At 53.4% G+C, this 23,879-nt stretch overlaps 1 protein-coding gene across 1 annotated transcript in view; it reads right to left on the bottom strand.

Moving 5' to 3' along the window:
- Positions 1-23,879, bottom strand: part of Jph3 (junctophilin 3) — a 57,392-nt gene that overhangs the window by 17,587 nt on the left and 15,926 nt on the right. Inside the window, exon 2 of the mRNA XM_038313165.1 lies at positions 17,097-17,874. Coding sequence (XP_038169093.1) covers positions 17,097-17,874 — 778 coding nt within the window. The remainder of the gene's footprint in view (positions 1-17,096; positions 17,875-23,879) is intronic.

Genomic DNA, 23,879 nt, shown 5'->3' with positions numbered 1-23,879 from the left:
TCCCACCAGGCTGAGCTCAGGGTCTTTCCCCAGGGGATGGCTAGGTAGATCCTGGATGCAGGAATACAGTGGGGGGGGGGCATCAGGCACGGGCTTATGTAAAAGCAGAAGCTTCACATGTGTGGACAGAGCCACAGTAACCTAGACCTGTTTCCAGCCTCTTATTTTGCATTTCTAGTGCCGAGTGTACATCTAATCTTGGGGTGACTCTGCTCTACTCAGTTAAAAGTGGAATCGTGTGTCCGGAAAGAGTAGGGGGGCAGAGTGGGCAGAGGGGAAGGGGAAAGGAAGGCAGTGCCCGAGCAGGACTGGAAGGCCTGTGGCTGCCCTGGGCTCCACCACTCAGATCTGGATTTGAAACACAACTGTTGACAGAAGAGAGGAAACCAAGGACCTCAGAGGACCTCAGGTTACAGCAGAAACGTCAATCAAAGCCTTGACTCTGTACCCAAGCTTCTGGGGAAAAAAACACTAATGTCCTGAACAGGATTTGCCAGAGACCCGGGCCTGAATACCACCTGCCACCCAGTTCTCTCCCCATCGGAGCAGCACGAAGCAGGGACAGAGCTCTCACTTGCAGTGGTGTCAGCCTGAGTACCGTGTCCGGGTTACCCCGAGAACTACAGGGGATCAGCAATGGCTCAGAGAGCAGACAAGTAGCCGGAGTCCAAAGTCCCAGAACCCTGCTCCCACAGCACAGGTGTGAGCCTGAATAGCCGTTCTAGTGTGACCAAGGCCCTTTCCTCACTGACTCCTCGCCCCCACAGCTGAACACTGTCCCTCCTGTGTAGGACCTCAGCTCATTGCTCAACTATCCAGCAGGGAAACACTCATACACCAAGCCTCACCCACGAGGAGCTTCCTGAAAGAGGAAACAAGGGCTGCCAGGAGCCATTTCTTTGTGATTTTTGAATCCTCCAAAGGCAAAGTCATGGCGGCCTGGCCTCAGAGAGGATTAATGAGGTGTTTGTAATGTGCACCAGGTCTCTGGAGACCAGAACCCAGAGCACACTGGAGTTAGTGGCAGAGTTGAACTTGACATCCAGGGAGTGGAAGGAGTGGGGTGTGGAAACAGGGCCGGGAGGCCTAGTCATAGCCTATCCCAGTCTAATGTGCCAACACCAGAGAGAGAGCTAGGGACCCTGGCTGTGAACGACTCCAGCATCACTAGGTGTCACTCCATGCCCACTCTCCTCATTCAGTTCCTACCTGACATCAGACGAGGTGGCCCCCCTCAAAGATACACTCTCCTCTTCCCCCATCCCTGCAATGAATGACCTGCAGTATTCAGAAGAGAGTTTGTATATATGATTAAGGGGAGACCCTTGAGAGGCCAGCAAGATGGCTCAGCGGGTAAAAGGGGCTTACCGTCAAGCCAGACGACCCAAGTTCAATTCCCAGAACCCACATGGTGGAAGGAGAGAATCACCTCCTCCAAGCTGTCCTCTGACCTACACACACACACACACACACACACACACACACACACACACACACACAAATACAAAAAGGGAGAACCTTGAGGTGAGTTCACCCAGGCCCCAGCTGTCACCACCAGTGTGCTTAAAAGAGACAGATTCCATACCAGGCGTGGTCACACACGCCTGTAATCCCAGCACTTGGGAGGCAGAGGCAGGAAGATTAGGAGTTCAAGGTCAGCCTCAACTACAGCAGAATCTGGCTAGCCTGGTCTATGTGAGACCTTATCTCAAAACAAACAACAGAAAAGAAGGGGGGGGGAAGGGTGAGGAGGCGGCTACCTTTCAGAGATAAGCTATGTAAAGACAGTCGGAGACTGGATTGGTGTGGCCATGAGCCACGGGGTGCCAAGGATGCTATGGATGCTGGAAGAAGCAGGAAAGCCTCTCCTGAAGCCTGAGGGGGGTGTGGTCCTCTGTGGACCTGCATTTCCTCATTCAGGCCTCTAACTGTCCAGACCGAGAGAGCACAGTCCCTGTTTGCACTGAGTCTTCAGTCTGCGACCCTCTGCTACAGAGCCCCAGGAAACGACAGGGACAGCAGTGGGGTCCCTGGCACAGCACTGGCTGCTGCAGGGTGCACTGGCACTGCCAGGCTGCAGATGGGTGACCTGGTGCATGCCTCAGCCTTCTAGCTGGTGTGACAGGTAGATACAGCCTACCTCACAAGGCCTTGTGGGCACAGGGAAATCAGGGGTTTCTACACACTCACACAAGACGTAACTCATGTTCATCAGAAATCAAATTATCTGGCTTTCCACGTCTGTAGACGCTGCCTCAGTCTGCATATCTGAGTTGGGTACCTGAGGATGAACCAGGTAAGGAGCTGAGGGGTCGGAGACAGGAGTGAGTAGGTACCCAGGGCCATTTCAGAGCTGATGATAGCCCCCATGACAATCAAAATCCACGTCCACCCCCTGCCCTTTGACCTTATGTGTGGGACCAGCCAAATCCTTCTTGGACTTTGTGTGGTCACCAGCCAAAGTCATCCAGGCAAGGGAGCTTTGCAACTCACAGGCCTCGGGCAGCTAGTTGACTCAGGTGTCCTGGATAGGCACCCGAGTGCTACCCTGGGGAGGAAGGTTCTAGTTGGTCTCCTCTGCGTGGGATGAGATGAGGGCCAGACTGGGGCAGGAAGCGAAGCAGCATTGACTGCTGTGTGTCTCCCTAAGAGGAATGGCATTGAGCGCCACCTGCTTGCCAGGGTCAGCAAGACAGAAGCCCAGAGGGGCTGATGTGTGAGTGTAGGTGACATCTGGAATCCCTCAAAGTGCAGGTCTGGACTAAGACTCACCCTGACACACAGCACTCAGCTGGCTGCCATAAAGCGCACACACACACACCAGGCAGGGGTCCGATTAAGCCAGTGAAGAGCTGCCAGCCTGGCTAAGCCAGAGTTCTGCCCCGGGAGTCCTGGCTTAGAGGAACTGGAGTGAACAGAATTTAGGGGTGCTGCACCGGACTCCTCCCCACAAGCTGACTGGCCGAAGGGTGACTGTCAACTGACTCTGCCCCATCCAGCCACTAGAACACTCTCATGATTCCTGACCAGGCTCCATTCCTCACCCCTGCCTTCAGGAGACCTTCATTTCCAAACTCGACCAGTCTGCAGGTGCCCACCAAGCTGCACACCCAGTGACGGGCAGAAGATAAAGATGGCATGGCTGTAGCCATGAGCAACCAAGACTCAAACCACCTTCCTGCCCTTGCTGTGTGTCTGCCTCTTCATCTACACAGGACGCAGGACACATATGGAGGAGTGGGGAGAGCAAGTGCTTGCCCGAGATGGGTCTTAGAGACCCTACAGGCCCAAGTGGGGTGTAGGGGTGCCGTAAGGCACAGGCAGGGCACCTGTGTCAGAGCCTGGGCTCCCGGTACTGTGGAGGAGACATGCAGTCCAGGCTAGAACAGCACCAGCTGGGTGCCTGCCAGCTGAGCTTGCCATCTCCCCGTTATTGTTAACCTCGAGGAACAGCGTACGGACCCGCCAGGTGGGGGCACTACTGAGCCGGCAGCGGCAGGGAGGCTGGCTTTATCTGGTTTTGTCTGTGTCTAAGAAAGTTTAACTCCTCTGTTATATAAAAGAGTGGAGCATCTGGGAGGATGAAGGGAAACATCAGAAAGATTGATTTTGACAGCCAGGCATTCAGGAAGCTGAGGCAGGAGGATTACTGTCAGTTTGAGGCTAGCCAGAATGACATGGCAAGAGTCTGTTTCAAAACTTAAGTAGCTAATTAAATGAACAAGTGGACACAGGCTTCAGGTGAGCCCCATAGGAGAAGGCTGGGAGCTGTGGGGAGGGCCCAGAGTGCCAGACAAGGCCTGGTCTTTCACTCCAAGCTCAGCCTTCACTCCCCACCAACACATGGGCAAGCCCAGGCAGGCGATGGAAACAACCTTCCATGGGGTGTATGCCTAGGGTGAACCCAGTGACAGGCCCTCACCTCCCTGCCTCACCAGCCCACCTCCACCTGCCTCCAGCTCCTCATTGTATACCTCAAGCTCCCCGAGACTTGGAAGGAGTCCAGGTCTGGCCAGCACACAGAGTTCAGGTCCCTGTGGGAGGCATTTTTTTTTTTTTTTTTTTTTTTTTTTTTGGTTTTTCGAGACAGGGTTTCTCTGTAGCTTTTTTAGAGCCTGTCCTGGAACTAGCTCTTGTAGACCAGGCTGGCCTCGAACTCAGAGATCCGCCTGCCTCTGCCTCCCGAGTGCTGGGATTAAAGGCGTGCGCCACCACCGCCCGGCCTGGGAGGCATTTCTTTTCAACCCCTCGACACTTCCATGTGACTTTACAACACAAGGCCATTTCCCCCACAAGCCACAGAACAGGGACACCGCTAAAACAGATGCCTGCACATCTGGACATCACAGCACCATTCAACTACACGGCTGTGTGGATGGGGCTGGAGAGACACAGGAGGGCAGGAGCTGATAACAACACGGCAGGGTCAGCCAAGCGGAGGTGGCACACACCTTTAATCACAGCATTTGGGAGGCAGAAGCAGGCGGATCTCTGTAAGTTTGAGGCCGGCCTGGTCTACAGTTCCGGGACAGTCAGGGCTACACAGAGAAACCCTGTTTGGAAAAAACAAAACAATAACAAAAAAAAATCTAGCAGGGTTAGAACACAGACACACCCAGGAAAGCATCTTCTGAACTTGGAAACGACACTGGTTTATGGGGGCTGCTGGGGAGCTGCTGTGGCCGGGCTAGAGGGAAAGCTGGGCTGGGTGGCGAGTCCTAGGGTGCAGGAAGCCGGGGTGCAGGGTGTATCTGTGTCTTCTGACATGGGTAGTGAGGGACAGGCCAAGGCTCTCTCTTGTCTGAGCAGGCATCCCACCAGTCATGACTGAGGGGAGCACGTTTTCCTCAACCCTGCCAGCCCTCAAGAACCAGCTTTTGTGATGGCCAGCAGGCTGGGAGTGAGAGGGGAGCCATGTTCGCTAGGCACAGAGGTGCCATTCTGAAGAAAGACGCTGGCAATGGTTGCACGTATTTGACCTCATGAACCTAACAATGGCTAAGATGATAATTTTGTTCTGTGGGTTTTATAAAAATATTTATGTGTACGTGTTTACAGATGTGCACATGTATGTGGAGGCCAAAGATCAGCCCTGGGCCTCTTCCTCAGTTCCTGTCCACCTTGCCTTGTATGTGTTTGTTTGTCTGTCTCAAGACAGGGTTTCTCTGTGTAACAGCCCTGGCTGTCCTGGAACTAGCTCTTATAAACCAGACTGGTCTCGAACTTACAAAGATCCACCTGCCTCTGCCTCCCAAGTGCTGGGATTAAAGGAATGCGCCACCACCGCCCAGATACCTTGTTTTTTTGAACATGCTCTCTCCCTGGCCCAAGAGTGCAGATTAAACTGGGTTTGCTGGCCACTGAGCCTCAGGAACCTCAGCCTCCACCACCCCAGTGCTGGGAACAAGTGTGAGCCACCACAGCTGCCTTTTTAATGGAGCTTCTAGGGATTGAGCTCAGGTTCCCGAGCTTGCAAGGCAAGCGCTTGGCCAGCTGAGTCATCACCCTGGCCGCTTTCATCACAATCTTTAAAAATCGCAAACAAAATGCCATAGAGTTAGGGAGATGGTTCAGGGGTCAAGAGCAATGGAGGAAGGTATCATTGACCTCTTCTATGACCACACACACAGAGAGGCATAGATGAACACACTTGCACACACATGTGAACACACATGATACCACACACACACACACACACACACACACACACAATGCTGGGGGCATCTGGGAAAAACTACCTCTAGAGCTTTAAGTCAACAAAGTGCAGACAACAAACAGCCTCCCCTAGAAACAGGTGAGCCTATAACAGAAGTTACTAATCAACGGAGGCCCACCTCCCACCCAGATCTGGCCTTCTAACCCTTCTCAACCCAATGCCTTAGGCAGCCACTGCCGTCCAATCAGTGATAGCCTTGAGCCCAGCACCCTAGCCTCCCCAACAGCTGGTCTCCACAAGAGGCAGGCTGCGACGCCAGGGCGGGGTGTCTGGGCCTGCTGTGGGTGCTCCAGCTGGGCACAGCTAAGTGGCAACTGAGGTCACAGCAACTGTGGCGCCCTGCCGGTAATAGCTCCCTTGCTCAGCCACTTCACATAATTGCTTCTCAAGGCACCAGCCACCAGGCCGCCCTGCGGGGAAAATCACTAACAGAGCCCTGGGGCTGGGAAGGGCAGGCCTCGGGACTGTGGAAGGTAGCGGGCTCCCACGGCAGCCCAGTCCTGTCAATGGGCCTCAGCTTGGGGGCTGGGGAAGTGAGGCCGTCTCTCAGCCAATACAGGGGTGACATGTCCCTCCATGTGCTGGGAGCCAGTACCTTCTAAAGGCCCCATATGTGTCTGTCAGCCGGGTGGTAAAGGCCCTGACTTAGTTCACTGTGTCCACCCTGGTTCGATGGCGGGAATCCACAGGTGAAGAAAGAAGGAGAAATGGAGAGGGAATGGAGGGAATGGGTCAACAGAGAAAGCTAAGGAAGCCGGGATGAAGAGTACAGAAGGGAGGGAGGAAGGGAGATAAAAGGAGAGAGAGGCAGAGGCAGACATAAAGAGACACAGCAACAGAGGCAAGGGTTGGTGACAGGCAGAACATCCTCCCCTCCATACTCAGAGGGGAAAGCCAGAGTACAGAAGGCCTCAGCTGTTCATCTGCCCTGGGTTTGGCTGTCCCTTATCTCTATGATTTGGAGAAATCTAATACAGCCACCCACAATCACTCCTCACTGTGGAACATCTACCCTGACCCAGTCTGGACCAACCTGGAGGCCCCAGGTAACATATGGGTAGACTCTCTGCTCAGAGAACAAGAGGGCTCCACAGGGCAGCTGCCATGCAGAGGTGTGGCAGCCAGAGACCCAGGGGAGACTGTGGGCTGAGGGACATAGGCCCTGAGAGTGACTGCCATTGGTCAGGGTGGCAAATGTGGCTGTCGATTCCCCATTGTGCTGAGACTAAAGCCACCAACACTGATTTGGGCCCCGTAGCCCGGATTAGGACCACATTTCCCAGCCTCTCTTGCAACTGGGTGTCCTCACAATGTGACTGTGCCTTTTCTCTCCTCCTTCTTGAGATCACGGCATGAGCTGAGGCCATGCTTAGTGGGGGGGCTACTGGAGACCTGGGCTTTCTACCTCAATGAGCAGCTCTGCCCAGCACGAACAGGTCCTGAGGTGAAGCAGCCTTGGGCTGCTGTATGAATGGCTCTGCCTGCTGGAGCATCTGCCTCCTTCCCCTTGACTCGTGTCTCAGAGGTCACTAAAGACAGGCCTGCAGGGAGGGTTCCGAGTTAGGTGAGTCAACACACGGGACCACTGTATGGCTCTGTTCCTGAAGGAGCCCTCCTGCCAGTGTCCCCGTGTGTGCTCCAGGGCACCGTCTTGGGCAGCACTGCGCTCTCGAAGAGCTCAGCTTCACGCCAGGGAGCCTAGCTGCAACTTGCATGGATTTAACGTTCAAAGGATGCAAATATTTACTGAAAAACCAAACTGAGCGATTCCCTCGGAGAAGGGAATAAAGTGACCCATAAACACAGGGAAAGACTTAGCACCATCCGTTATCAGGGATGACAGAGGAAAGCTGAGGGATGAGGATCACAAGTTCAAGGCCAGTCTGAACTACAAACCCACAGAGACACCACTTCCCACCCGCTGGAATGGTAGAATAGAGGAGACAGCCAACACTAAGTGCTGACAAGGAATAGAGAGATCCACGCCACGTCACCCAGCAGCTGTACAAACAGATCAGCAAAGTCACCACGGGCCTCGGGAAAACAGCACACAGGTCCATGAGCATCCAAGTCAGCCTTATCCGCGGCAAACAAGAGTGGAGACAGGCCAAGCATCCACGGGATAATGAGCAGGTAATTAAACATATGGACTATTACCTGATCATCAACAGGAATGGCCGCTGAGAGCGTGATATGAACGGAAGGCCTCGTGGGGTGGGATGCTGGTTATGTGACAAGTCCAGAGACAGGAGGCAGATTCTAGTTCTGTGCTGAGGACTGGGAACAGAGTCGGGAGTACTGCACCTGAGGTGATGAGGTTGTTCTGGGAGTGGACAGTGGAGGCAGGACGCACAGACACCATTGACAGGGCACTAAGCAGGTGGGTTGACGGCCTTGGCTTTATCTCAGGGTTGGCTGAGGCGCTAAGTTTTCATCAGCACCCTGGACAGGGCATGTCCCACTCTGTTCCCCTCCCCCACCCCCCTTAGGACACCTGATCCCTGCTGCTTGGGTGCTTGGGTTGTTCTGGAAGACTGTGGAACCTTCAGGAGGTGGAGCCTGGCCTGGGGAAGTAGGTCACTGGTGATAACTCAGCCCCACTTCCTGTCTGTAGACACGATGTTCCCCTGGCAGCCTCAGGCTCTTGATAGCATACCGCCACAATGACAGAGAGTGAGCTATATAACCAGCTCTTCTTCCCTGGAGCTCTGGGAAAAGCGACTAATCCCAGGCTGTAGAGGAGCCCGGGAGCTTCCAGGTGATGTCTCTAAGGCTGCTGGGAGTGAACGGGCATCTCCTTCCTGCAAAGGTTAAGAACTGTCAGGTGTGTGAGCAAACACACCTGCCAGGCTCCGCTACCTCCCGCTGAGAACTTTCTGGATCGTGACACGGAGGACAGAGGAAAGCAAGACCACGGGGAGAGAGCCCCGCTGCTGTCTGTGCCTGCCGTCTACTCCGGGAGTGGGAGCTAGCCCACGGACATTTAGATTGAGCTAACCTTGCAACCACACCCCGACTCCATGGTGGGCTGTGTGCTACACAGACTGGAGAGACCCCAAGTTATCGGTTATACTTTAAAACACCCTAGAATCAGGCATTACACAACACACACACAGCTTTAAGCCTTGGAGGCCAAGGTCGGTGAGTTGTTTCCACACCCTACTCGGCTCCTTTCATCCCTGCCTTTGTTTCTCCCTTTCGCCTCCAACCTGGGAGAGGGAAGCCTACGCTTGGCTGTGTTGATTCCAAGGCAAGAGGTGGCAGTAGGCATCCCATAGGGAGCAGAGCCCATCCTAGTCTATGAATGGCAACACAGGCCCCAGCCTTGAACCTGGAGTGGGGCAGGAGCACTAAAGACACAGAGGGTGGACACTTTCAAAGGCCAGGACCAGAAGCAGTGGTGTGAAATTCCCAGGGCTGAGCTGAATGAGCCTCTCACTCCACTGAACCGTCTGTACAGCTGCAGACCACACACACACACACACACAAACACATGCACGCATGCACGCACGCACGTACACACACGCACCTTCCGTGGGTAGATTATCATGGAATTCCACCGGCAAAAAGTCCCAAGAGTAGAAACCCTGCACACCAGAGCCCATGCTGAGGACACAAACATGGCTGCCTGGAGAGTGGAAGGGCCTGGGCCAGTACCTGGCAATGAGACCTAGGGGTCACTGTTGTAGCAAGCACCTTGGCTGCAGAATTCAAAGCCAATGGTGGAAGGTTGGCCCTCTGCACAGAGGAGTGCCTCGGCTGGCCATGGAAGAGTATCAGGCAGTGGGCAGGCTCCATAGTGTCCTGCTTCCTGCCACCCTGCAGCCTCAGTTCAGTCCTTCCCGGGACACGGTCCTTGCAGAAGTTACTAAGGTAAGATGAGACCACTATGGACTCCAATGGGCCCGTATTCAATGACTAGTTTTTTGTTTTGTTTCATACAAGGAAAAGAACACAGGGCTAAGGAGATGGCTCAGCAGGTGAAGGCGCTTGTCAGATGCTCCTGGTGACCTGAGTTCAAACCCCAGAGCTCATGTAAAGGCAGAGGAGAGAACTGACTCCGCAAAGCAGTCCCCCGAACTTCATACATGCACCATGGTAAACACTCCTTGAAGAAAAAAAAAAGGAAGGAAGAAAAGAAGACACAGGCAGAAGTCAGAGTGATGGGACCACAAGACATGGAACCTTGGAATTCCAAGAAACCCTACAAACGACCTATTGGGACAGAAGGCCCTACCCTGGTCTTGCGGAGGAGAACATGACTCCACCCACTGCAGCCTCCAGAATCTCACACAGGACAGATTCCTGCTGCTGTGACTGCCCGGACTGTGGCACTTTGCCACAGCGGCCATAAGGCTTTTTTAGCAGGATGGAGAGGTTCCCAGAAGTCAGTGTGGCTGGAGCCGTGGTGCATGGGAAGACCACAGGACCAGGCAGCTATGTCAGATGTCACAGCAAGGTCTAGCATCAACCTCACAAAGAACCAGCACAAAGCAGCGGGTGAGCCAAGCCTGGCAGTGCACACCCATCACTCTGGAGACTCAGGCCATGGCAGGAGGCTCGAACACAGCCCCTTTCTCGGGCATGTGAACCGCCTGAGCAAGCAGGCGCTGTAAGCTCCCTGTAAAAGGTATAGGTGGGCCTAAGGAAGACAGAGAAACAAAGAACAAAGACAGCCCGCTGTGACGACAGCCTGTCACTGAACGATACAGAGACCCTGTACATGCGTCCGCCAGTGGGAACAAGGGGCACAGGAGCTGAAGCTAGGATAATAAATGCCTGGATACCCCAGGCTGAGTCCACTGGGGTCAGCGTGACCCCTGGAATGAGCATACTGACATACTAGTGACATGGTATATGTATGGCATGTGGCACGGACTCCACTTGCCATCTTATAGAGTTTAGACACCTGCCGAGGTCACAGACAGCAGAGCCACTTAGCACTTTTGCAAGACAGATGGGGAAAGGGCATTTAGTGGGAAGGTCAGACTGGATTCAGAAGAGACACCATGATATCACCAAATCCCAGGACAGACTAAGATCCCATGGAGGCCCATCCCAGGGATCTTCTAAACAGCAACAGGCTCATTTAGGGAAAGGAGAGTGCTATGGACCTGAGTCCTACAGATTCTTCACCTGCTCGGGACTGCAGGACTCGGGCCCAGTGAGCTGTGGACACAGCAGGCCCCAGCTGACTTGTTTCTCTTCTGAATCCTGCTGAGCCTCTGAGAATCCAGGTGACAGCTGCTTGAGACTGTGCAGCGATCCTAGACTACTATGTGACCAGCAGTTCCATAGGAAGGGCATGTGACAGCTGTCCTAACTGTGGCTTCCAACCACAGGGTCTAATTGTTTGCAGCAAGTTGAGAGCCCTTGCGGTGGAGACCAGGAGGCAGTGCTGGCATGGGCAGAGGCTGCCCACATTCCCAAGCTTAACGGGCCTATGAGAAATACCACAGAAGGTGCCAGACAGCCAAGGTCACGATCTCCCAGCTCACCGAGGCAGAACTGAGGCTTTTGGGTAAACCCAGAACCCTGGATGGTGTGCACCAGCCATTCGCCTCCAGTGTCCCCTCAGCTGCTCCTGCGTCTGGTCACTTCCCCGGACTCTAAAGTCCATCCCCCCCTCCCCCTTTTCAGTTTCAAGCTGCAGGGCTGAGCACAAACAGATGGGCCTTTGCCCACCAGAGGTGTGACCGGCCTCCCACAGGAGCAGGGGCCTAACCCTGGACCAGGAAGTTCTATACTGTGGGCCAGTGCAGCCAGTGGGGGAGGAAGGGCACTTGAGCATTCTCTGGGGTGCTCAGAGGCAGGCGGAGACTATGGCCAGATTAGTAAGCATGTAAATAAATCTCCTGAAATTACCGTAACAAAGCTCCACCTGCTACTCAGATTTCCCAAAACACAGAAGAGCTGAAATTAAGGAGTGGTCTGCATCGGTCCCCTCCAGATGGGCTCCAGGAAAACCGCTTCCCTTAACTTCCCCACTGTCTAGACGTTGCTTGCATTCCTTGGTTCCTGGGCTCTTTTAACAGCTTTGTATTCACAGCTCTAACCTCTGCTTTCACAGCCGCCCTCATGCGAGGACCCTGTGATGACACCGGGCCACCTGAGAGGGGTGTCCATGATAATCACCCACTTCCACATCCTCAACAACATCTGCAAAGTCCTTTTGTCATGAGAGGTGACATAGTTGCAGGTTCTGGGCTTGAGAAGTGGGTGCACTTCAGGGGCCTCTGTTCAGCCCCTTGGAACACATCCATAAACCCAGGACCTACAGTCTCCTCTTGGGAGCTGCATCCACCACAGGCTCACAGCCTGCATCTCTCAGCAGACCATAATGCTACAGGGGAGGGCAGTGCAGAAATGGGATGGGTAGCAGGATGTCCTCTGCAGCCGTACTTAGACTGCAAGATCAGAAATGCCCAGAACATTCCGACCAAGGAAGGGCTCCAGAGCAAGGGCTCCAGCCATGTGGGCACCCAGATCTCAGATGGTGAAGAAATCGGTACACCGGGCTGCACCAGTGGGGAGACTCCTCGGACAGGAGGACAAGAAGGGACAAGCTCAGAGAACCAGACACAGAGCAATGCCAGGCTCACAAGGCAAGTGTGGCACATGTACAGCAGGCCCCCTTGGCATGAGGAGGGATGAGATCCCAGGTTCCAGGCCTAAACCTGTTCTGTCCACTTATTCCAGGAACTCACGACAACTATTAGTGACAAGACAGTCACTCTATTAAGTCAAACACAGTTGCTTGAAGACAGCAGCTCAGTGGCTCACGGGTGAGCATCATCCATGGCATAGATAGGATGGACAAGAAGAAGTCACAGGATGAGTCACAGCCTGGGAAGGGTGGAGTGGGGTGGTGCCAGACAGCACCGCTCACCTCAGAATGGCGCCCGCTGAAAGCCCTGTGAGGACACAGGAAAAGCCTGTCCCACAGCGGGGGGGTGGTGGGGGGAGAGACTCATGAATTGTTTACGTATGGGATTTTCGGAGAGACCACAGTTGACCACAGGAAGATGCATGGATGAGAAGGACCATGGCATTTGCATGCAGTGCTGAGGGGACAGGTTTAGCTCAAGATGGTACACAGGGACTTCCTATCCCTTAACAAGGACATGTTATTTGAGCACCTTAATGGGGAACGGCAGGGGCTGGACACTCTCCTGAGTGGGCCTCTTCCCAGGTGTACACACCCACTTTCCCAGAGGTAGTGTTGCATAAAGACTCATATTTTATTTCTCACTTAATGGCTTTGTGTCCATGTGTTAATGTGTGTGTGTGCGCGCAGTACCCACGGAGACCAGAGGAGGGCGTCTGAGTCCCTGGAGCTGGAGCTATAGGTGAGTGGGTGCTGCCTGTTATGGGTGTTGGGAACTGAACTTGAGTCCCCCTAACCCCGAGCATCTCCCCAGCCCCAGCGCTGTCTTTAAAGGGTACTTCAAGGTGCCAGAGCTCCCTTGCCCTCACCAAGATGGGCCTCAGGAGGAGTTCTCCAAGAGTGATGGCACCTCTCAGAGTTAACTCTTCTTGTGCCTGTCCCCAGCCTTGCTGGAGCCATCACCAAGACGGCCTGGAATGCCTGATAAGGATGCCATGGGAGTTTCTCACTACACTTACCGAAGGAGCCCTGACATGCAGGCTGATAGGAGCAACATGGCCCTGTGACTCTGTCATCTTGATGGTAACTGTGATGACCCCAGGGATGGACGCTCTGCAGTGGCAGCACAGCTGCTTGTGGCTCTTGCTGGACTCGAGGCCCCGTGAGTCACTGGCCATCTGCACTCTATCAACACTAGCCTCTGGCTCCCCACCTTGGTTCTCACATTCTAAGCCCACTGGGAAGATGCAGGAGACACGGATTCAGGCTCACAGCCTGGGGTGGTGGCTTGCCTTCTAGATGATGCTGCACTGCCTCCCCACCTCCAACAGAAGACTCTGGGTACCAGGAGTCAGCACTCGGAGCAGTGCTGGGTGACACCAGCGATGATGATAGGACCAGCCGTAAACCAGGCCCCACATCATGGGCTCCCCCACCCTCTAGTGCAGGGGTTCTTAGCCTTCCTGCTATGGTGACCCTCTAATACAGTTCCCTGTGTTGTAGTGACCCCCTCGCAGCCATAAACTTACCTCCTTGCTACTCACAACTGTAATTTTGCTACTGTTGTAAACTGTAATATAAATATCTGATAGGCTGGATATCTGATATGTGATCCCAAAAGGGGTCATGACCCACAGGTGGAGAACCAGCGCTCTAGTGGGAACCCTTGCTTATAGAGCAGCCTACCCTGGCCATTTGGCAGTGACAATAGAGTTGAGCACAGGTCCCTGATGTTTTCAAGGCTAGAGTCTAAGAAGCTGGTTCCTGACTGTTGGTGAGGGTCTGATGCCTACTGTCTTTCCCATCAGTCACAACCAATCCAGACCACACAGTGTGGCACATGCCAATAACCTAAGACTAGCCTGGAGGTCATCTAGGGAATTGGCATACCTGTACATAATACACGTTATGGGTCCCATACTATGTGGGGGTAGAATGGGGGACACTTTCATCATCTGGCTTCTTTCTCAAAAGACTCTGAAATCGCATCTGTGTAAATGCAGAATCAGGGTCCATTTCATCTCATGGTCATGCCATGAAAGGAAACGGGACCGGGCCATCTCTGCAACCTTAGCCATGCAGAAAACAAGCCTGGGGTCAGGCAGTCATTGGGGGTGAAGCACATGGATGTGCTTCATGGTTTCAACAGACTAGGTTGGAGCCCGTGGCTGTGCGTGTAGGTCTGTTGGTGCCCCAGTGCACAAGGATACACACGTCTCCTCCCTGCCTCCTCCCTTTGCCCACTAGGGAAAACGCAGGAGACAAAAACACTGGCTGACTGGCCAGGACCCAAGGCCCTGGTGAGTGACTCAGAGCTCACTCACGCCCAGGTTGATCCCAACTTCTCTGAGTCCTTCTTGCCCTCATATGCCTGCCGCCGGGCTTTCTTAAGGCATGGAGGCCACTGTGTGCCAACCCCTGTATATCTTGGCATTCTCGCACTTTGGGGAAAGCAGGCCAGGGGCAGGTGCTGGGAACAGCATGGCTCCTTTGCCATAGATGAGGAAATTGAGGCTCAAAGAGAAACACCAACTACGAGGGTTGAGGGTTCTCCCCGCATGGGCTTGGGTCCAACTCCGCCTTCCTGTTCCAGGAAGACCAGCTTCACCCAGGGTCCCATGGCATCTATATAGAAACTACCATGGGTCCCCTGTTCTCATGCTAACACTGGGGATCTGGTGGTGGGTTCCATGGGACATCAGGTCTGTGGAAAGTATCCCGTGATACTTGCTCCTGCTTCTCAAATCCTCATTCACGAAGACTTCTAAAGCCAAGCACGGCATCATGTGCTTTTAATCCCAGCAGTCAGAAGGCAAAGGTCGGCAGATCTCTTTGAGTTTAGGGCCAGCCTGGCTTTCACAGTGAGCTCCAGGGTAGCCAGAGCTACATAGAGAGACTTTGTCTCAAGCAAACACACAAACAACAACAACAACAACAACAACAACCAAACAACAACAACAAAGAATTCATCTGGGGCCTGACAGGGCTGTAGCCAGCAACCCTAGCCTCTGAGCTGTCCCTCATCCACCAGGGTTCCAAAATACAAGGGAGACAGTAAAACAAAACAACCAGACGCCTAGTTCATTGGATGCTTGGGGATGCTGGGGTGCACACATCAGCTTTCATCCAGCACCATGGCCTTTCTGGCTGTTATTTCCCAACTTTCTGTATGTGGTAAGGGCGCTGCTTACGTTCACAACAGTAAAAACACCTAGAGCTGAGCAGGTTCCTAAAATCCCAGGTGAACAGCCACACTTGCCACTCACAGCCACTTCCAGGTGGTCTTAGGGGCAATGGGAGGGGCTAACACAGGGTAGGGTCAGACCTCAATACTGAGGTGGAAATTCTGCCTTTCTTTCATCCTCTTAGAGCTCTTGTGCTCCCTTCTAGACCACAGACACCACGGGGGCACAGGTGTCCCACTAGCTGACACCTGTGCTCTGGACTGTGGATCAAAAGTACATACCACCAAAGTTTACTTTGGGGAACCAACAACTTTATTGGGTTTCCTTACAGAGCCTGGGCGGAGGTTACTGACAGGAATATGGGTGCTTTCCTCAAAAGGCCACTCTGGAAAGTCTTTACCCAGAACGGCTGTTGGCTTCCCCATAGCCACACAGATGGAGCCTCTGCCCCTAATTCTTCCCACACCTTTATCCTCTAGCCCTCCCCCAAGACCTACAGACCACGTGCAATCAGGGCAGAAGAGCGCACAGCTATTTGCAATGGGGGAATTGGCTACTCAGGTGAGGGCTCTCCACCCCACTCCTAAGGGAAAGTCAACAACCAATAAACTGAGCTGTGATGATCTCCTGCAAGCAGGCACAGGTGATCTGGTGAAGATGGTGGTAGATTGGCTCAGTGGATAACCCTGTAAACACTCTCACAAAGGCACGACACTAATCTAATAGATGTGTCACTGCAGAGCGCAGAAGCACACACGGGCAAGTTCTGGGCTTCCCACAGGGCAGCATCCTCAAGCCTGAGACTGTGGCTCTTGTGGCTCCCCTGTCTGCTGCCTCCTGACTGGCTGAGGAGGCTGAGGAGGAGACTGGCTGAGACCAGCCCTGGCTCCCACACTTGCCTCTGTGGTTTCCAGGGAGCCAGCCTGGGGCACCTTCTCCAGCCCTGAGGCTAACACAATGCACTTACACCGAGCAATAAAAAACACAGGATGTTCCCTGGGGTCTGATGGCCCCTCTGAACCCCAAGTTTAATGCTGCATAGTCTGATGGGGCAGCTATTGACCCAAAATACCAAGTCTTATGTGAGTCCCTCACTGCCCTCCCCCCCAGCTGTTCTGTCCCCCGGGAAGAGATGTCTCTTGGGGCCCGTGTGGGTCCCCCAGACACAGATCTGGGCCACTGAAGTAGCTTCCAGCCTCCTCCCATGTCCCTGAGGCAGAGGGCACCAGCCAGCAGGGCACCAGCCAGCAGAACAGCAGCCTTCTCTGTTCATCAGTGGTGCACAGGAACAAAACACACTTAGACACATAAAAGACAAGAGGCATCCCCTCCCTCTCCACAGCCTCTGGACTCCTTCCTAGCCTGTTTAATAGGAAGCTGCAGGTCCTCCAGCCCTCCCAGATCATTTCCTTGCCCCACCTCTGCCCATAATCACCCGAGGACCTCCGAGGAACACCAAGACTCTGTGGGGGATAGAGAACCACTGTGCAGGCCTCACACTGGGCACTGCACCTATGGGCAGAGCAGGTCAGGAACACCTACTCGGTGACCAAAGACAGGTCCTGCAGGACACTCTGCCCAACCCTACCTGGACGCGGCGATCTCGGCCTTTTGCTTGGCGATGGTGGCTGCCCGCTCAGCTGCCTCCACGGCCCGGTCCACCTTCTCCCGGATCTTACTGGCACGCAGCGGGATGAGGTTCTTGCGCTTGCCGCTCACGAGTACGTTCTGCTTGTATTTCCCCTCCTCCTTGGTGCCGTCGGGGAACGTCATGCACCCGTAGCCGTGCCGCCGGTTGCTGACCCACTCGCCCTCATACTTGAGCCCGTCGGAGCGCTGACTCACGCCGAAGCCTGAGCGTTTGTCGTTCTTCCACTCGCCCACATAGGTCTCAGTGGTGGTGGCGTCGATGTCGTCCTCGATGACGGCCAGCTCGGCCTCGGCCTCACCCAGGCTGATGGTGGAGTGGATGTCGCTGGCCGTGGAGCTCACGGTGCTCATGCCCGCCTCGCTGCGGAAGGAGCTCTGCTTGCTTCGCTGGCTGGCCAGGCTGCTCTTGGATTCAGACTTGCGCAGCTTCAGGCCGCTCAGCAGGGAGCGCCGGAACAGCCCCTTCTTCTTGCTCTTTAGGATTTCCGAGTCACTGTGGGCCACCAGCACGAAGCCACCGCGGGACACGGCTGGGCTGCCGGCCACTGCCGGGGAGGCATCCGGGTGCAGCGCTGCACCATTGGTGTGCTCGCTGCGCAGGGAGTTGATGGACGTTCTCAGGGGCGAGCGGATGACTGCGGCCATGCCATAGGGGACACTCTGCCGCACACCGTAGCCCTGGCGCATGCCACCAACCCATTGGCCCTGGTACGTCCCTGGGGAGACAAAAGAGAGAGGGGTGAGCTCTTGGGGCAGGGTGTGGGTGACAGGTGTGTGGGACATCCACATCTACCTGCCCCTCAGAACCTGTTCATTGAGGGTGAATCCCAAGTGGGTTTACCTGGGAACAGAGGCAGGCAGAGGAGCCACAGTGAGGCTGTAAACTGACCTCATTGGTCAAAGGCACCCCTGTCTTGTTTCCCATGGCTGGATTCTGAGACTGCAGTGGCGTATGATACAGAGAGGTAGAATCCAGAGTGCCCCTGGGGAGCCTTCAGAGGGAGGTAAAAGAGGGGAGAAAGCGTGGCCTGTAGAATGCTGAAGGCCACGAGTCTATTGAGGGCACCCCTTAGGGAGAGTGAGGTCCCCACTGCTGCTACTGGAGGTGTCCCAGAAGGCTAGCCAGTCTACTCAGTGGGCACACCCTAGAAGAGCATCAGGTGCATGGGGAAGAGACAATGAGCAGACCACAGACACACAGTAGGATCGGGAGCCTAGAAAGATGCCACCTCTACACTGCACTGTCCACGGGAGTCCAAAACAACTCTGTGTCAATAATGGTCAGCCTCGTGGCAAAGCCATAACATGGAAAATTAGCCAAGGAAAGTTGGATGCATTAATGTCATCATACCAAGGCACAACCTTTGCACCATAAAAGTAAAAGCGGCCGGCCAGGCATCAAAGGACAAGTCCTCCTGGTTCCACCGACAGGGCTAAAGCCCAGGGGCTGGAACAGGAGTTCATGGCTAATGCCCCTCCCTGGGGTCATGTTTCCATGTGGGGTGATGGAGAAGTTCTAGAGCAGACGGTGACTACACAGTGGCATGCTGACACCAAGGTGCCATGTTATGTGTTTCGGAGGCTGAGGCAGGAGGATTACTTGAGCCCAGAAACTCAGAGCCAACCTGGGCAACACAGCCAAATTCTTTCTCCAAATAAGAAAGGGTGGTTAAGGGCCAGGTGGTGGTGGTGGCGCACGCTTTTAATCCCAGCACTAGGAAGGCAGAGGCAGGTGTATCTCTGTGAGTTCGAGGCCAGCCTGGTCTATAAGAGCTAGTTCCAGGACGGGTACCAAAGTTACACAGAGAAATCTTGCCTCGAAAAAACAAAACAAAAATGTGAGAATGTGTGTGTGTGTGTGTGTGTGTGTGTGTGTGTACATATTCATGGATGTGAGCAAGTGTGCACATCTGTGCAGAGGTAAATTGTTGGTGGCTGTATTCCTCGATGGCTGTTCTCCACTTTGTTAAGACTTAAAATTTTTAGTTAAAGTATCTTAACTAAAATGTTCTAAAAGGTTTAACTTAATTTCACTTATGTGTTTTCCTGCATGTACGCAGTGCCTGCAGTGGCCAGAAGAGGGCACCAGATCCCCTGGAACTGGACTTAAAGGAGGTTGTGAGCCACCTAAAGTGGGTGATGGGAACTGAACTTGAGACCTCTGGAAGAGCAGTGCACACTCTCTGCCACTGAGCCATCTCTCCCGATGCTCCACCTTCTCCTTGAGACAAGAGCTCACTAAATCTGGAGCTCACCAATTCAGGTAGACCGGTTGGCCAGCAAGCATCAGGGATCCACCCGCTCACTGTTGCAGTTACAGACATGTGCCATACACCTGGTTTTTTACACAGGTGCTTGGATTGAACTCAGGTCATGTGGCAAGCACTGTACTGACCGAGCAATCTCCCGAGCCCCAAGATGTTAAGAAGGCACTAACAACAACAAGGGGACATCCAGACCCCCACTCCTGTCTCACTCTATTACTGTCTGACTGGAGACAAGGTTCGGGGCCCCTTCAGCTTCCCTCTGCAGACCCAGCAGAAGGGCTCATCACCCTGGGAGGGGCTCTTCCAGCCCACGACAGCAGATGCCCCGAGGCGGACACTGGTATTCTGAGGCACAAGGTGTCAAACCAAATGATTTCAGCACAAACTTGGTTCTCTCATGTATTCTAAAGACACAGCAGGCCAGATGTGACATGACCAGGAGTCCATAGTAGTTGCCTCCTCTGGTCCCTTATCCCCCCCATCACCCAGGACCCCTTCCTCATTTATAGACCTCTGAGATCAATGTATGCCATTGTCAGGTGGGAGCCAGGCAACCCCACTCAGGGTCCACGCACGTGCCATCATCATTCTCAGCTGTTTTCTCCCTTCACAGCCCCCAGCCAACTGGTCCCAGCCAGATCAGACTTAAGGAGATTGGGTTAACTGAGGCTGAGTTCACAGAGTGTCTCCCTAATCAAACCCAAGCCCTCCAGGTCGACCCAGCTCATGTTTCTCCCTAGCCACTAGCAACACACCAGTCACTTGAACCAACCATCCACATACTACACTGGCCCAGACTAGTACCAGGTTCCTGAAGGGCCCAGAGTGTACCTTCCTGGCTACCCAGGCACCAACTCCACACTGCAGGCACATAGCTTTTACTGATGTGTGGCTCTCAGCAGTAACAGATGCTCAGGGCTTTGGACAAATCTGCCCAGAGCCGTGGCATCCTGGGTGAAACATAACTGGTGGATGACAGCACAACCCAGTGACAGAACACATACTTAGCACATGCGAGGGCCTGGGATTCACCCCAAGTATTACACAGAAAGAAAAAGAAAAAGTCAGGCATGATGGCTCATGCTTTCAATCCCAGTACTGGGAAGGCTAAAGAAGGATTATCACATATTTGAGGCCAGCCTGACTACTAAGTGAGACTCCTTGACAAAAGCAAACAAAATAACAAAACAGAAGGAGAAAGGAAGAGAAGAGAAAGTAGCCAGCAATGTAGCAAGGTTGACTTCTCCAGAGCAGAGCCTGAGATGTAGCTATCCAGGATGGTCACATAGGTGGGGTCAGGGAGAAGGGACAGGACGCAGAGGGTTCTACAGAGAACACACTGGAATCCACCCCACCTGGATGCAGGGGCAGACCTCTCTATATTCCCACATGGGTCATTATGTGGTCTCAAAGCTGGCTGGGACAAGGGCCTACAGAGAAGGCAACTGATCTGGGGACCAACCCTTCAGTCCACTGCCACAAAGGTTGGAGGCCATTGGTCTGAGGACTGGGACGGGCACCGTTCTCGCAAGTTTGGAAGCCCAAGGACAAGGCTATGTGAATATCCCTCCTGCAGTCCCCCTACAAGGGCCTCCAACCTGATCTGTAGCCATCCTCATCCATAAAGGACAGGGAGCCTGCCGCCTGGCAGCCCTCTGCCCACAGTGGCCAATGGGATGCTCTAGGAAGCTGGGAGGTTGGGGGTGTCAGCTGTCTTGGCCAGCGAGTCATGGCACTGAGGGTTCAAGCTGTGCCTCGTGGGCTTCAGCCAAGAAGTGATTTTCCCAACCATTCTGGGGAGCAGGCTGAGTCCATGTCACCCAGAGTAAAGAAAAGGTACCGGGGCACTGTCACGGTAGGGGACTGTGCCAGGCAGGCCTCTCAAGTGACCACTGTGGACACCGTAGTGCTGCCCCTGAGGATGGAAATCACCTGTTGAGCTTGTGTTTGAGAAGAGAAGCACAACACTCCAAGGTCCCGATGGGGTGGATCCTACCATTGCAGAAGTACGCCCCGGTGTCTTAGGGATAAAGGCAGGACAGGGAGGTAGGGAAACGTGCCTAGCATAGCACATAGTAACAGCATGTTCTAGAACCTTCTGTGCCTCACAGAAGAGGACCTCTTCCCACTGTTAATAATAGCAGTGTCATAATGCATTGCATGGGTGTCTCCTACCACAGAAATCACCACTGGGTCCAACCTGTGGGTCTTGCCTTATTTCTTGTTTTACTTACTTCATATTTATTTATTTATGACGCTAAGGACTGAATCCCTGGCTTTGCACACACCAAACACAGACTACAAACCGAGTTAAGCCCTCACCCACGCGTTGCCTATTTATAAGGGCTGATATTCATACACAGCATCAAACTTTGTCCTTACGACACATCCCCAGAACTAAATTTCTCGGTTACAAGGAAGGTTTTCTCAAGGTCTTTGGCAAGTTATCCTTAGGAAAAGGCCATGAGAATGACCACATCCTTGTCATCACCAACCACAGAGTGACACTCTAAAGCCGCCTGGTGCAGCTCTGGAGAGCAGCAGCTACTGGAGAAGTGTGTCCACCGGATCCCTCCAACCCAGGGATGGAACTGTGTGGACACACGCTCTTCCAGGAGGCGAAGGTGGAAACGAAGTGGGCAGGACACTGAGGCAGGCACCGAAGGTTTCATCCGAGAAGCCCTAAAATGAAGTCCCAAGAAAGCACAAAAAGGAAAAACTAGATACTGAGATGATGGTCTCCCAGAACAGGAAGGGCCTAGGTGCTGACTGAGGACCCATATCCCTGCAGAATGAATGGAAAGAAATGGCAGCAGGAAGTTTCCAGAAAAACACAAAAATGGAGCATACCAGTGGCGCACGCCTTTAATCCCAGCACTTGGGAGGCAGAGGCAGGTGGATCTTTGAGTTCAAGACCAGCCTGGTCTACATTGGGAACTCTAGGACAACCAGGGCTACACAAAGAAACTGTCTCGAAAAACAAAAAAGAAACTACCCAACAGACAAAATGACACAGGCTTCCCTGATGTGAAACTGAGCCCCCTCACAAGGCACAGACTCTGAATAAAAATGATTTTTCATCTGCAGTCTACACCAACATGTTAATCAAGCGATCAAGACACACAAATGTTACCTTCTAGGCATCCTTTCTCAGAAAGCTACTGCAGGATGCGGGCCACCAAAATGAGGGAAGAACCCAAGAAAGAGGAAGACAGGGTGATCAAATGGGGATGATGGAGGGGCCCCGAGACGAGGAATCAGCCTGGAAACAGACTTGGATTTGCATGGTCACAGACAGAGACCTGACAGGTGCGAGAGGAACAGCTGCATTGAGAGGTTTTCTTATTGAGCATCTGGAGGGTGGGGGGAGAACTGACCAATGATTTAAATAAAACAATACAATTAAAAACCAGTCGATTGCTAACTCAAATTGTGCATGGAAAATGTACATTGGGGAACATTGCTTGGCTCAGCAGTAATAAAGCTTGCAGCAAGGATGAAAAATACCAAGTATAGATTCTGCTTTAAAGTTCTGCTCTAATGCTGGGGTGGCCAGGGGAGGGGATAGGGACAAGAATCCAAGGTTCTAGCCGGGCGATGGTGGCGCACGCCTTTAATCCCAGCACTCGGGAAACAGAGGCAGGCGGATCTCTATGAGTTCGAGACCAGCCTGGTCTACAGAGCTAGTTCCAGGACAGGCTCCAAAGCCAAAGAGAAACCCTGTCTCGAAAAACAATAACAACAAAAAGAATCCGAGGTCCTCCGTCTTCTGAGGTAGGATGTTGAAGATCTGACACTAACCACATGCTTACAGAGACAAGGTCAGCCTCTGAAGGAATGGGATATCTAGTTGTGGAATATGGCATCATTGGGTGGCATGGCTTGCTTCAACTGTCCTGAGTCTACCACATACAGTCTTCATAAGCTGTGGGCACATGCGTTCCCAAACAGGATTAGGGACAGGAGAAGTCAGAACTGACAAGAGAGAAAGCAGCCACCAGGGAAGAGTCAGACAGCAGATGGAGGAAGCAGGAAGGTGACCAGAAGGTGGCCACTTTGGAGGACACATGCATCACATTTGCATAACACAAACATGGAGTCAGGAGAGGTCAAGAGCAAAACCAGAGTCCAGCGGAGCTGTGGACACAACCCCATCTTCACTTCCACACTGCCTGAATGAGAGGTACCATGAACAGCGTAGGGTCAATGCGGCTTGAGGAACTACCTGCGTGGCCACCTCAGCCTGGGAAAGGACAAGCCTGATGCAGTCAGCTTTGTGAATGACAGGCTACACCCTAGTGGCCTGAGCATGTGGACTTCGTAGTAACACTTCTCTTGGCTGACCACTGTCCACACTGGAGCAGCATGGGGATGCTCTTCATAGTCCTGGTAAAGTAACTAACGTGACTTTCACAGCAGTTCGGGTTTAGAGAAGTACAGTGTTTCTCCACAGT

The sequence above is a fragment of the Arvicola amphibius genome, chromosome 15 (genome assembly GCF_903992535.2).
Source record: "Arvicola amphibius chromosome 15, mArvAmp1.2, whole genome shotgun sequence".
In the NCBI taxonomy this organism is placed as follows: Eukaryota; Metazoa; Chordata; class Mammalia; order Rodentia; family Cricetidae; genus Arvicola; species Arvicola amphibius.
Note: the sequence above shows the minus strand (reverse complement) of the source record. Positions and strands in the feature narration are given on the sequence as shown.